The sequence below is a fragment of the Podarcis muralis genome, chromosome 16, assembly GCF_964188315.1.
Source record: "Podarcis muralis chromosome 16, rPodMur119.hap1.1, whole genome shotgun sequence".
Taxonomy (NCBI): Eukaryota; Metazoa; Chordata; class Lepidosauria; order Squamata; family Lacertidae; genus Podarcis; species Podarcis muralis.
This window is the reverse complement of record NC_135670.1, coordinates 25,963,411-25,978,373: the sequence shown is the minus strand read 5'-3', so window position 1 is coordinate 25,978,373 and position 14,963 is coordinate 25,963,411. Positions and strand designations below refer to the sequence as shown.

The following is a 14,963-nucleotide window of genomic DNA, read 5'->3' as shown; positions in this document are numbered from 1 at the left end:
TCTGCTCTTATCCCAGGAGTTAAGTGGTGTTAAGTACTTTGGGAGGCCTGAGATGTTTGGCATTCTGCCTCTGCTTGTGCCTCACTGAGTGGTAATGATGACTAAACACTTTACAGGAAAGTAATCAAAATCCCTTCTCAGGTGACCACCTCCCCACTCCTTTCCAGGTAAGCTGGTTTTAGGGAATTAAGGTGGATGGGAGTTCTCCATGGGAGCTAAGAATTGTATATTTTAGAAAATTCATGGCAATATATATATACACCACTTGATAGGGAGAAAAACCCCTCAAAGTGGTTTACAAAAAAAACACACATTAAAATTCTCAATAGACAACATTTTAAAATGGGTATTGATAAATATTCAAGAGATTATTGAAATCAACAGTAAGCAAAAATAGATTAACACATTTCAGCATTCTACGTATCTGGATAGGGGTGCCTATGCAAATATGTTTTGGATAGGAGTGCCCATGCAAATATATTTTAAATAGGTGCTGAAAAGAAAACAGAGAAGGTGCCTGCCTGATGTCAAGAGGCAGGGAGTCTCAAAGGCTGGGTGCTGCCACAGCAAAATATTTTTTTACTTACAGGTTCAGAAGAGGAGTTATGTGGCACCTGAAACTCCGTGGCAGATCACAAAGGGACACCCTTGGTGTCTCAAGCAGGAATTGCCCAGGTACACTTATGGTACAGAGGCTCTTTTCTATACCCTTTTGTCTTCCCTTTGTAGAAGTTACCTAGAAATCCAGGTTGCACAGTTAACACTGATTACGGCTCATGCAGAAAAAGCCTGCACTGCCATCTCCCCCAAACCCAGACCTTTTGTAGTAAGGAACTTTTTGCAGCATGGTCAAGGATTCTGGGAGTTGTAGTCCAACAGAAATGGGAGTGGGTCCAAGTCCCTCACCTGCTCTGAAGAATAGCTGCTGCAGCAAACCTCTGGCTGATGGAGCTGCATTTTGAACATGCACACAGAGAAGGAACCAACTTCAGTGTCGCCTGTTTCCATCACACCTGGCTCACGGACCTCCCAGGGCCAAACCAGAATGGATGTTAGTCGCATCATTAGCCCACTCATGATGGGGTTTCTAAATAAATAGTAGTCACACTATTAGGGGTTGGGAGAAAAGTGGATTAAGACTGCATATGCATAATAAGTGTAAAATACACCCCCCAGGAACTGTAGTTTAACCCCTCACAGAACTGCAATTCCCATCACCCTGAACAAACAATTCTGAGGATTCTTTGAGGTAAGTGCTTGTTAGTTGAAGAAGTCTGATAAACAACAACAACCTTAATTACTTGTTATCTAATGCCGCAAGCTTCCTTTTTCTACATCATATTGGCATCTATCCAACTCTTACTGTCATGGGCAATAATTGTCTCGCTATAAACCATATAATAGTAGCTACAGTGGTATCTTGGGGGAAATGAAGGAAGAAGGATTTCTCTCTCTCTCTCTCACTGAAGATTCCATTGCTTTGGCTTCTGTGTCTCTCCTAATCAGGCTCTTGGGCTGAAAATAGATTCCTTTTGCTGCGCACAGAGCCCAGCTCACCGCCACGCACTGTGCACACGTCCTATCAGATTACAGGGGAGACCGCACTCACGCGGCCCGCTTTGCTGGAGACCCAGCTGCGCCTTTGTTCAATGGGGAAGGGGAATTAGGGGGCCTGGGTGGCAGCAACCTGAGCCCATACAGTTAGAGGACAGAAGGTGTCACTAGGGGGTGTCACTGGAGCCCTTTCCAAGGACTGCCCACTAGGGCTTTGTGTAAGCAGCCCAGGTGATCTATGGTTAGGGAGTAGGAAGGATGCCTCTAGGATCAAGGGCAGGCTGGGCACAACCCTGGCTGACACTCTGGAAAGTGGCTGCCTATCAAGGTAGACAATACAGAGGCTAAATGGACCAAAAGTCACAATTCAGCATGACAGCTTTCTATGTGTCCACATTTCTGTCTAAGTCACCACACAGAGAAGTTTTTCCAGACCCCCAAATGTTGTGAGGTTAGGATCACAGGAATCTACCTGGTTATTGAATCAGACCAGTAGCCCATCCAGCTCAGTATTGTCCACACTGGCTGGCAGGAATGGCAGGGAACATTGAAACTGCAATGAAAAGATGTACAGGCTGCTCAACTTAAAGAGGGATATGCGTCAGAAATAATAAATGCCAGGAAAATCAGAGAAGCTTATAAAGACCATACCAGGCAACAGTCCCAAGACAAACCCTTTTTATGAGAGGATGGAATCGGGTTTTTGGGTTGCAGTGTGTGGTGTGTGAGGGAATGGATAACTGTATACACACTATGCCTTTAAAGCATGTTCGAAGCACAGACTTTCCTTCCAAGAATTCTAGACACTGCAGTTTGTTAAGGGTTGCTGCTGGGAATTGTAACTCTGTGAGCGGTAAACTACAGTGCCCATAATTCTTCAAGGGAAAGAATGTGATTCAAATGTGCTTTAAAAGGATGGTATGTACACAGCCATGCATTTCCTTCTTGTAAGGCTAGTGACCCCAGGCAGGCTAACCATGTGTCCCTTAGACATGTTTTTGCCCTGTTCACATCTAAATAGGGATGTAGGATCTACTCTAGCTGTCATCAACCAGTGGATGATCACATAGTAAATTCTGAAAAAGTGCTACGGGTGTCAGTCACAAAATGGTTGCCATAAGGGTGTGGCTTAACACTAAATGGCTGTCACATCTGAATGAAAGAAAAGGGAGAAGGACACCAAAAGGTGGTACCTACATCAATTTCTATCTACTTTCTCTAGGCCATGCATGATTTTATTAACTTCTGTCATGTTGTAATGAAATGGGGATGGAGAGAGCCATGTGTCACCTTGAGCTCCTTGCAGGAAAGGTGAGATAACAGCAGCAGCAATAACGACAATAAACAGATACAAAAAAAACCCACCCCAAAATAAAACGTCCAGTGCTGGCACAGAGTTAGCTTTTGAGGTGGCTTTCAGGTATGATTCTATGATGCATGCTGATTTAACCGTAGCAGTGCAAGGCCATGAATAGTTCAGGCAGGCAGGCTTGAGTGCAACAGTGTTCTCCCCCTCCTGTGGTTTTCTGGAGCACACTGCCTCCAACAGTGGAGGTGGTACATAGCCATCAGGGTTGGCGGCCACTGAACAGGAGTAGCAAATTGTGCATTTTACAGGGAATGTATACAGAGACTTTTTGCAGGAACCATAGAGAGGCATGGGTGGGGTCATTAGTGCCCATGGGCACCGTGTTGGCCATATCAGTCTGCTAAGGGAGCGTGCAGCAGACAAGAGTGAAACCTGCCACCTCTTCATCTGATCTCCCTGTTCTGTGATGCTTGAAGCAATTTTCTGGAAAGAGAAGTAAACAGAATTGAATTGGGGTATATTTGTGAACATGCAGGGGGTGCAGGGGTGAAATCCACAGGCACATCCACCCCATCACTAGGCAGGCAGTGGGGGCAGGGAGGTGGATAACTGTTCCATAGAGTCCTTTGTGAACTCATCAAGAGCATTTATGCGAGCCCAGCTGGACTGCAACAGCAGAGGAGTCGAGTGGGGGTGAAAACCAGGGGGATATAATTTTGTGGCTGTCTGCTGCTTCCTGCTTCAAGCCCAGGCAGGCCAAGGTTTGAAGTGCAAATGAGGCAGATGGGAGCAGAAAGGGAACATTTGAAGCTACAGGATGCCACTCTCATCCCATTCCTATAATGTCACCAATTTTCTCAAGGATGCCATAAACATCTTGCACAACATCAGGGGGGGGGGGCCACCAGAGCACCCAGCAGGCAAACCAGCAGGGGCTCAGAGTGGAAATATCCCCCACCCCCTGCTGCTGCTGCCACCACACATACTCAGCTTTACTGGGGATGAAATGTTAATTTTTTTAAGAATTTGAATAAATTCAGGCTGGCTGTGGTTTGCAACAAGGAAGAATCCTTGCACCTACTGCTGTGTTGGTAGCCTTCATTTATATACATAAGGCAAAGCATTTCAAACTGAAAAGCCCCAGAGGACTGTGGAGGAATACAAGGAGGAAAAACGAGTCGTTAACTAGGGAGATGCAATTGCACTTAATGAACAGCAAGAGGGTTTTATTTATTTATATAACATGTTTGCCCTCCTCAGTCTGCCTGACAATAAGAAACAACTAAATAGCATCAAACCAGTTTAAACCTTATGTTAATGAATACTATAGAGCAACACCGAAAAGAGCAACTCACCCTTTTTTTGCCTGCAGTACTGTATTTTGGATTTGTGACCTGGCCTGCATTGAAAAGAGCAATAGTCCTCACCCTTTTGAGACCAAGGAGCCACCCTTTAGCCTAAGCATGCATTCAGGGAACCAATTATTCATTTTCCAATATATGTTTTCAAGGCAGAAGCGCTGCTAATCTTTGGTTAGGCCCACCCACCATCTGAAGACCAATGAGCAGTGGTTCCCAGTCCTTTTTAAGCCATCATTCTCTTGGTTCCATAAACTCATCCCCAGTGCCCCATACCCTATAAAAAGCATCATTCATATTAGCACTTTACACAACCCACTAAGGAAGAAAATAACACAATTCAAAGCTGTAACAATTGATTTCACATTTATATAAAAGCCAGTTAAAACTATTTAGTTGAATCAATCAAACAAAACTTATGAACTTGATCCAATGATATCAGGTTTTCAAAGCCTGTTAGTCGTTTACACCTCCAGCGTCCCACTGCTGCCCCCTTGGCTCTTAGCGCCACCCTAGATAATCCCACAGCCTCCCAGAAGTTGGTACCACCTGCCATGGGAAGCACTGGATTAGAGGGAGATGCCATGGGAAGCATGGGTTAGAGGGAGATTATTTGAAGTAATAGGTTAGCCTTCCTCAATTTGCAGTCCATGAAATGTTTTGGACTACAACTCCCATCAGCCCCAGCCAGCAGAGCCATGTAGAGTAGACATTAATCCCTGCTGCATGAGATCAATTTGGAGAGGATGGGGGAATCAGAATTGGTATTTAATAGGTTATCACCACCTATGCTACAGCATATGAATTTACAGATGATACAGGGGTTCCTTACTGAGAGCCAGTGTGGTGTGGTGGTTAGGAGCGGTAGTCTCGTAATCTGGGGAACCGGGTTCGCGTCTCCGCTCCTCCACATGCAGCTGCTGGGTGACCTTGGGCCCGTCACACTTCTCTGAAGTCTCTCAGCCCCACTCACCTCACAGAGTGTTTGTTAGAATCATAGAATCATAGAGTTGGAAGAGACCACAAGGGCCATCGAGTCCAACCCCCTGCCAAGCAGGAAACACCATCAGAGCACTCCTGACATATGGTTGTCAAGCCTCTGCTTAAAGACCTCCAAAGAAGGAGACTCCACTACACTCCTTGGCAGCAAATTCCACTGTCGAACAGCTCTTACTGTCAGGAAGTTCTTCCTAATGCTTAGGTGGAATCTTCTTTCTTGTAGTTTGGATCCATTGCTCCGTGTCCGCTTCTCTGGAGCAGCAGAAAACAACCTTTCTCCCTCCTCTATGTGACATCCTTTTATATATTTGAACATGGCTATCATATCACCCCTTAACCTCCTCTTCTCTAACCTCTGGGGAAGGAAGGGAAAGGAGAATGTTAGCCACTTAGAGACTCCTTTGGGTAGTGATAAAAGCAGGATATCAAATCCAAATATTATTATTCCAGATCCAAATGTGCCTGCTGTTACATATATGTACAATGAATGCAAGATAAATTTTGCTGAGTTTTAACTTCCAGTGACCTGGAGATGAAAGATGAAGAACAGTGACTTGACAATTTGCATTTGGAAAATATTGAAAAGGCACCCCCAAAACAAAGTAGTTCCAGGGGACGAAGCAGGAGTCAAAAGACTCCTTTTGATCCACCAGAGTCCATTTGGTCAGGTGCATGAGGTGGGAACTTCAGATGGTAAGTTTATGGATATAGAGTAAAAAATAGCCAAGCATTAAGACCATAAAAAGAGCCCAGTGGCTGATTCAGGGCAAAGCAGACTGATTTAGCCCAGCATCCTCTCAGTGGCAGAATAGCTGCCTCAAAGGGAAGCCCATAAGCAGGACATGGGTGCTGCAGAACTCTCCCCACGTGATACCCAGCAATTTGACATTCCAGCACCATTTTCCACTCCCTTCCTTCTCACCAAAGCCAGGGAGACCTTTCCAGCATGACAGTAGTGTGTGGAGCCAGAGGCAAAAAGTGAGTGAAGCAATATATGGGCTCTCTTACCTCATTCCTTGGTCCACAGCTTCAGTGATCACGGTTGCAATCAAAGTGTTATGTACTGAAGTTCTCACCCTGGGCCAGCAGGGGGATACTGTAGATAGTTTTCACTCAGGTCCACATATGCAAATAAGGGATTGAAAGTGACGTTCAGTGATTGGATAGTTTCAGAAAGTTGTTACACTTACGTTGTACTGGAGCACTATATAAGCAGGCTGGCTGAACACTTCAGTTCAGTTCTGGCCTGTGAATAAACAAGAGCTGTTTGAAGAATCGGTGTGTCGTCTGATATGTTCACCCACAACTTAACACAAAGCTCCCTTCTAAATAACAAGACATTAATTGGACATTATCTGCAGTTCTTTGAACAATAGAAAAGCACCATGTCAAATACCTACACGTACATGTGTCTATGTATATGTGTTTGTTTCACATGAAGTTGACCTGCCGGATTGCCTTACCCCCAGTGCTTTTTTTTTTTTCTTAAAAAATGTTTAGGGGTACTCTCATTTTGACTCAAGAAAACCACCATTTTATAGTTCAAATTGGGGGGGGGGGGAATACAGTAAATGGACAAAAGTACAAAGATTCACAAAATGTTTAGGGGTATGCGTACCTCTGCATCCCCCCAGAAAAAAAGCACTGCTTACCCCCATATATGACTGCTTTGGTCTGAGGAACTGGTGCTGTTACAGGCACCATGTAATTAATACCGTCTGCTTTTGTAATAAATCAATATTTCAGTTTAGCAGCTTCCATACTTTGGAGCTCCCTCCCGACATCATGCACGGACCTTCACTGTACTCTTTTCCATGCCTGACATTTCTGATTACACAAAACCTATCCAGACACATTGTCATGTTTTCATGTGTTTTTTAGCTTAGTGTCGATTTTAACTTTTTCTTTTTTGTTTTGTTTACAATAGTTATTTTAGTCCCAGTCTTAGCTTATTATTTATTTTAATTATTCATCGAAGGCTTGACATAGTTGTTTTTAAACTATTTTTTTTATTCTTTTTGTTAACCGCCGTGAGGTGGTTGTTGTTGCTTTAAAAAAAGAAGTGGTATATAGAATTCTGCTAAATTAAAATATATATTAATTTTTTGTGAAACACTATACTCGTGGCCTGTCTTCTCCCCCTCCACGCTTATTTTTTAAAAGGTAAAATTCTGTTCATTTTATGTGACCCGTACACGAGTACTGTATTTCATGAGGTGAGAAACAAAAAACGGGTTTGCCCACCTCAGCGCTCTGCACTTTAGGCGGGAAAAAGCCTAGCAAAGCGCTCGCACGCCACCAAGCGGCGAAAAAGTTAACAAACTCCTCCGTGGCTCCTTCCCTCTCGGAGGGAACCAATCTCATTTAAACTTGAAAAAAGGCGGGCGAAAGAGGGAGTGCATGAGCGCTGATTGGTCGGCTGACGGCTGAACTCCGAGGGAGGGAACTTTGAAAGGTAATGACGGTTAGTACGCTAATAGTGCGGGGGGGGGGCAGGAGGAGGCGTGACCAATGGGAATGTGATTTTTTTCCCTTCCCTATTAAGCCCGCCTCTTCTGAACTATTATTGGCTGATATGAACAGAAGCGCCCCTTGTATCGGGCGGTTGATGCAGAATACAGAGTTTAACTGCTGAGAGAAACCAACGAAGAAGCTCCCGGATTCGCCTAGCGATGTTGTCACTCTTCCTTTTCCTATCTCTCTGGTGTTAAGGGCTTCCGCCATAGAGATTACAAGGGCTAGAGCGAAGCCACTCACGAAGCCCATACATAGCCAATGGGGGCTCTCAACTGGTGCCGGAAGTTCGGGCCTTTTGCCACTCTATGACCTCACTGTCGCCTGAAGTCCAACCATAGCTGGGTTTTCACTGTAGAGATGGTGAGGTTTAAGAACAGGTGAGGCTCTTTTCTTTCCTTTTAAAAAAACTCTTATCGCTTTTCTGAGGCGGCTAATGGTCGATTCACTTTTGTGGTTAGCTGCTCCCCGCCTTGCCTGCTTTATTAGTTATTTGAAACCTGCTTTTAAAAAAAATTCTTCGCCTAAAAAGGCTCCCAAAGTGGTTTAAAATGTCCGTCATAATAATAATAATAATAATAATAATAATAATAATAATAATAATATAGCTAACAACAGTAAAATGATACAACATTCTAGAATCATTTCATTATAAAATCAGTTCAAATCAGATTAATGGCAACCATTGGGCTAGAGTTCTGTGAAGATTGCCAAAGGAGGGAGTCAGGCTGTGCCTTGGCCAAAGGCCTGGTGGAACAGCTCTGTCTTGCAGGCCCTGTGGAAAGATGTCAAGTCCCGCAGGGCCCTAGTCTCTTGTGACAGCGTTCCACCAGATTAGGGCCACAGCCAAAAAAGCCCTGGCTCTGGTTGAGGCCAGCCTAACCTCCCTATGGCCCGGGACCTCCAAGATGTTTTTGTTTGAAGACTGTAAGGTCCTCTGTGGGACATACCAGGAGAGGCGGTCCCGTAATAAACATTACAGGCACGGAGGGGGAAAGGGATGGGGAGGAGGAAAGCAAGCTCAGTCACATTTTCGTGGTTACAGAATTCCAGCAAAGACCAGCTGGAATGAAATGACTTTGAGGATAGGAACCCCCAAGGTTGCTGGTGTTTTAGCAGAACTACAGTGGTACCTCGGGTTACAGACGCTTCAGGTTACAGACTCCGCTAACCCAGAAATATTACCTCGGGTTAAGAACTTTGCTTCAGGTTGAGAACAGAAATCATGCTCCGGCGGTGCGGCAGCAGCAGGAGGCCCCATTAGCTAAAATGGTGCTTCAGGTTAAGAACAGTTTCAGGTTAAGAACGGACCTCCAGAACGAATTAAGTACTTAACCCGAGGTACCACTGTAATTGAGAGGCCCTTAATCCCCATCTCTTCCTCTCCTGTAAGCCTGACTGGAATGGCTGCTGCAGGTGATAGCTGGGAAAGGAGCCTGACAGAGTGAATGTTTCATGGGCCCTTAACCTTTTGCTCTGCCATAATGCCCATTTCTCTCCCGTCTCTGCAGATACTTCGTTTGCGAGATCATCTCCGAGGACCCTCATTGTCTGCACCTTATCGAGGAGCGCACGGTTCACAACGCAGTGAAAAATGCTGTTGCACGAATTCACGGAGACTTTGGACTAGCCTGCTGCTCCATCGCTTTTTCAGGTCTGGCTTCTAGAGCTTTCTTGCAGCCCAGTGTGTCAACCTCCCCTGTTTAAGGAAATCTGTGCAGTTTGGGTTCCTCTACAATCTCCCTTTAGCTCTCTGTCTGTCCTGTGCTTTGGAAGATACACATATTTTTATTCTATTGAGAACTATTGACCATTCTAGTAATTTCAGACCTGCTAGCACACCAGCCACATATTATGGTCCCCCAAATACCTGGCAATTCTCCTGTTTCTGGAGTCCCAGGAAGGCTGCAGATTCAGGATATATTTAGCGTTTTGGGACTGTTTATGCATACCTGGTGTCAGAGGTGTGTTGGTGTCTTAAGTGCTAACCTGGCTCCATGATTTTGTATAGCAGTCTTAAGATATGAATTACAAAAAATCAGGGGGCTCTTTGTAGAAAATCTGTATAGGGAGGGCCTGATAACATTTGTAATTTGTCGGGTAGGCATGGATGAGGCAGAGGCAGAATATCCCTGAGCAGAAACTACTCTGAAGCTGAACAGGCTACAACACAAGTTGAAAATATCACTTGCACTTCAACATCACACTTGCTCTTGAGATTTAAGTTTGGTGAACATTAAAAAAAAAAATCCTCAGCCAATCAAAAAGCAGTTTTTCCTATGACTTCATTCTTTGCAGGTGCCAAAAGTTAGGTGTTTGAAGTTTATTTTATTCTCACAAGCTGGGTTGTTGGGCTGCTTATAGATATTGGGTGGCTTTAGACCAGTCACTGAGTTTCATGTCTGAGACTGGGATTTAAATATGATTAGTCACTGCACAGATAGGCTGCTTCCATATCTTTGCCATCGTGTTTTCGAACTTGCTGCTAAAAGCAGCTAAGGAAACATGGGTTTCTTTTTGGGTACAATTACATTTTGCTCCTGTCCCGTTGAAAGCCTGTGCTAAACTTTGAAGGGTCTCTTCTCTGTTTTGTTCCAGTAAAGTACCTCAATGCTTACACAGGAGTTGTTCTGTTGTGTTGCCGGAAGGACTTTTATCGTCTACTTGGTTCATCTCTTCCCTTCATCAGTCACTTGGAGAACAAGAATCAGTGTTATCCCTGTTCCTTTAACACGCTATATGTTGGAGGTGAGCTCAGCTCTTTAGGATTCTTGTTTTTCAGCAGTTTAATTTGCTCAGTGGTCTCCTCTTGTGTGCTGAGGTCTCTTAAATGGGGACGCCTGGATTTTTTATTTCTGTGGTAATTATTTGCTGAAAGTGAACAATGTCAGGGCCATTCAGTCTTATCTAATATTCAGTATACTGAGCACCAACAATATCACAAATGTAATGATGACAGCCCAGAATTGGGATACTTCAAAACTAAAAATACTGATCTCTTCAGAACTTTATGGGCCTTAATATATGTCACATGATGGGCTTACTTTAAAAATGTAAGTTAAATTTTTAAAAGTGATTTAAAAAAATACAATTACAATTTCCCCCCAAAATGTATTTATTTAATATTTCTAAGAGCTACCTGCAAAATTTCATATTGGGATCTAAATGGGATCACAGTACCAAAAAATATTTTGTACATACATGTCTGCCTTATTGGGTTCTATTTAGGATAAATTGGTCTTCTCGGAGTAAAATATAACAGAATAAACAAGACTTCAAACTATAATATCAGTTACTTCAGGCATTTCCTTAGAAAGTTATTCACTTAACATGCATCTGAAAAGCTAGCCAAGCTTTTCTTTTTAAAATGTGTTCCAAAGCAGAGTGATAGAATTAACGCTGAGAAAGAATTCTTGTTTGTGATGGCCACCAACCTAAATGACTTTTTAAAAAGGGGATTGGACAAAGTCATGGGGGAGAGGGCTATGCTCTGTCTCCAAAGTCGAAGGCAACGGTGCTTCTGAATACTGTTTGCTAGTTTCCTACAGGCATCTGTGTGGCTGCTTTGAGATCAGGATGCTGGACTAGATGGGCCATTGGCCTGATTCATCAGGGCTCTTATGTTCTTACCCATTAGTTCACTCCTCCTCTGGGTTTCCTGCTAGAGTAGAGGTTGTCAACCTCTTGGAGTCAATGGTTCCCTTGACCAATTGCATTCTTTCTGCAGCATCCCTGTGGGGCTCAGGAGCCCAGCTATGTCACCCCTTGCCTGCAGAGCTGGCAGCCTCTCACCCTTTTTCACCCTTGTGGTGTTCCGTCCTCCAGGTAGCCACTGTTGCCGCCCCTGGACTCTGAACTCCAAACCCTGATGCCCACTGCCCCACAAGGGCCTGGGAAGAGGATGCCCCCAGCCTTAGTGGCCCAATGGAGACTGGCCAAAGGTGAAGGTGAGGCCAGCACCTTACCTTGAGAGACAGCAGTGGCAGCTGCCGGGCCTGTATGCGCACTTCAGCACCAGGCACTCAGCTCCCAGGCAGACCTTGCACAAAAAAGGCCAGTGCAACACCTGCCTACCTGGCCTCCCACTTGTCTGTCCATTCCCAACAGCAAGGGCTAGTGGACTATCTGGCTGGGCTCCCTGGAGTGCTTGCTTGCTTATTCTGAAGCCACCTCAGCTCCTGGCAACCAGCACCCCCTGGCCACCACAGAGGCACCATTTGGGGAGCTTGTAGCCAGGGCTGCTGCAACTAACAGCCATGTAAGCCTTTGGGAGGCAGAGACATGAGAGGGCATCAGAAGAGGGAGGGAAGGAAAGAGGCACCCCTGACTCCTTCAAGGCACCCCAGGGTGCCACAGCACACTAGTTGAAATCCACTGCGCTAGAGGATTTCAAGAGGATTGCTGTAGGACAGGCATGTCCAAAGTCCGTTTCAGGGGCCTAATCCAGCCCGCCGGTTGGTTTAATCTGGCCCCTGTGGCAGTTTATTTCCTGGGGTAAAATCCTTAAAAAACCTCAACAACTTCAATCCTAAAACCTCAACAACTTTTGTTGGCCCTTTGGTCGGCCCTCACGGCCCTTCACTTCATCAAATCTGGCCCTCTTTGAAATAATAATAATAATAATAATAATAATAATAATAATAATAATAATAAATTTATTATTTATACCCCGCCCATCTGGCTGGGTTTCCCCAGCCACTCTGGGCGGCTTCCAATCAAGTGTTAAAAACAATACAGCATTAAATATTAAAAACTTCCCTAAACAGGGCTGCCTTCGGATGTCTTTTAAAGATAAAATAGCTGCTTATTTCCTTCACATCTGAAGGGAGGGCGTTCCACAGGGCGGGCGCCACTACCGAGAAGGCCCTGTCTGGTTCCCTGTAACCTCACTTCTCACAATGAGGGAACCGCCAGAAGGCCCTCGGCGCTGGGTCTCAGTGTCCGGGCTGAACGATCGAGGTGGAGACGCTCCTTCAGGTATAGAGTTTGGACACCACTGCTGTAGCGTGTAAGCACAGTTGCCTTTGTTTCCGGCGTTGTTGATGCATATGCTCACCTTTTCCTCCATCAGCTACAATACGGAGGTGTCAGAAATTCCTAATCCAGTACAACAAGGACCAGCTGCTCCTGCTGCTACGCAATTGCTCCAATGAAGGTAACAAACTGCTTGGCTTGCAATGTTAAAATGGAGAAAGGCTAGACTAGAGCCTAGAGCTCTAGCCGCTAGAGCCTCTGTGAGAAGAAACATTAAAACAATTACCGCATTTTTCTCTCTATAGGACGCACCAGACCATAAGACGCACCTAGTTTTTGGAGGAGGAAAACAAGAAAAAAAATATTCTGAATCCCAAAAGCCAGAACAGCAAGAGGGGTCTCTGCTTTTGCTGCACAGCGATCCCTCTTGCTGTTCTGGCTTCTGGCATAGCTGCGCAGCCTGCATTCGCTCCATAAGACGCACACACATTTCCCCTTACTTTTTAGGAGGGAAAAAGTGAGTCTTACAGAGCAAAAAATACGGTAATTGTTGAGCTTGAGGCAGAGTGGAATGTGGAGGCTGCTTCTCTCCTAGTGGGTTCAGGTGGGGCACTGCCTCTCCCTCTGAACAGGTTGTGGGGTCTACTGAGTTTCCATTGATCTGGTTGTGGTGGGTAGCATGCTGCCGCCATGTGAGTATTTACCTAGTGAAGGGCTGCCTGTTATAGTTTTGTGGGAGCATTAAATAACAACAACAACAGGGTTGTGGGCCAAGCCACAGCTATAAAGGGACATCTAGAAGCCTTACAGTGCACTCCAGATTATTTCTCAGGCAGGTGGGGCATTCAGCATCAATTGCAACCCTTGCGAGGACTGGCTGCATTTGGGAGCTGAAGTGCAAGTCTTGCTTTTGGCAGGGACTTTTGTAGCCTGCTGCTTCGAATTCAAGAAAAGCCTGCAAATGAAGAATCTGCAGCATACACAGTGTGCCCTTAATTCTCCTTTTGAATCATATGATACCTGGTGGCTGATTAGCACAGGGAGACTAGCCATTTTTCTCAAAAGTGACCCATGTAGGGTGAGGCCATAACCAGTTTTGCACCCATACCTACTGGATAGGGTAGCAGTGCAGATTGCTTCCAGGCAATCTCTTGTTTTTTAAAAAAGTTTCTAGCCTTTACAGCTGATAGGCTGCCCAGAATCCTTTGCAACAGTAGAAGAGGGCTAACGCAAAGGTAGAAAAGCACCACCCTAGACTGCCTTGTATATCACAATGTCCTTTGAGTTTAACTTTTTTTTTTTTACACAGCAGACAGACAAGCCATCCAGAAGTCGATGCAGAGCTGTGCACTTGTGGGAGAGCAGCAGTTTCAGAGTCACGATGAAGACAGCGATGTTAGCACAGAGATGGCCTGAACAAAGCAGTAGTCTGTGGACTCTTGTAGGACAAGGCCATTTATATGAGGGATTCTTGCTGGCAAGGATCAATATTTCTCTCCCCCAGTTCTTTTTAAAGCAGTTAATGTATATGGTAATAAAATAGATAAAAGCAAATAGTTATGTCCATGTACTGTCACCTGGTTTGCAGCCTGTTCATAGTGAAGGCTTGTGCTATGATGCTACTGCTAGTATCCACAGAACTATACATCTGCATCTGTCCCCCTGCTGAGCTTAATACTTTCTTGGGAGAGCAGCCCACCTGTTGCTTGCACGCAGAGCGTGTTGTAAGTTTGATAACCCCCTGATCTCTTAAAATGGGATGTCTAACTATCACAAGCTAGCTGAAACAGAGCAGTCAGACATTCCATTTTCATCCAGTTCTTCCTCTAAAGCAGTCTTTCCCAACCTGGTGCCCCAGAGAGGTTTTGGACTCCCATCAGCCAGCAGTTGTAGTCCCAACATTTCTCAGGCTGGGGAAGGCTGCTCTAAATCCTTGAAGGTCACATTTGTGGTGGGCTACACATGCCCCCCCCCCCCCGTGAATCTTGGCACATACCCCTTGGCACTGGGAAGAGGTAATTGACTGCATGGTTCGATGGGTAGAGACCATATTGGCACTGAGAATGATGAGGCACAATTTGCCAAACAACCGAGAATAACGCAACTGCAATGGGGAGGAAGAGGCATCATGTGCCTGCCACCTACCTACTGAAAATATGTTTGGTGGTAACAGCTTGGCCTTCTCCAGTGAAACAATTGCTGTGTCAATAGAACCTGCAGCCAAGCGGGAAGGAAAATATCCTCTGCTTTGTTGT

The 14,963-nt window shown here is 45.1% G+C and overlaps 1 protein-coding gene and 1 long non-coding RNA gene across 3 annotated transcripts; one reads left to right on the top strand and one right to left on the bottom strand.

Moving 5' to 3' along the window:
• Window positions 1–313: 313 nt before the first annotated feature.
• On the bottom strand, window positions 314–2,093 carry LOC114587137 (uncharacterized). Its single transcript, XR_003704224.2, has 2 exons — window positions 2,027–2,093; window positions 314–1,087 (listed from the first exon to the last, which is right to left on the bottom strand). It is a non-coding gene; the product is annotated as an uncharacterized LOC114587137 (long non-coding RNA).
• Window positions 2,094–7,714: 5,621 nt separating this feature from the next.
• POP5 (POP5 ribonuclease P/MRP subunit) lies at window positions 7,715–14,262 on the top strand. Of its 2 annotated transcripts, none has more exons than XM_028710558.2 (5): window positions 7,715–8,114; window positions 9,246–9,388; window positions 10,333–10,482; window positions 12,806–12,889; window positions 14,021–14,262. In XM_028710558.2, the coding sequence occupies exons 1-5, from the start codon at window positions 8,095–8,097 to the stop codon at window positions 14,122–14,124; spliced, it is 501 nt and encodes a 166-aa protein (XP_028566391.2). In that variant the 5' UTR covers window positions 7,715–8,094; the 3' UTR covers window positions 14,125–14,262. The 2 variants fall into 2 exon arrangements, with proteins under 2 accessions (XP_028566391.2, XP_028566390.2); XM_028710557.2 differs by having other exon boundaries at window positions 7,718–8,114; window positions 14,018–14,262.
• The last annotated feature ends 701 nt before the right edge of the window (window positions 14,263–14,963 follow it).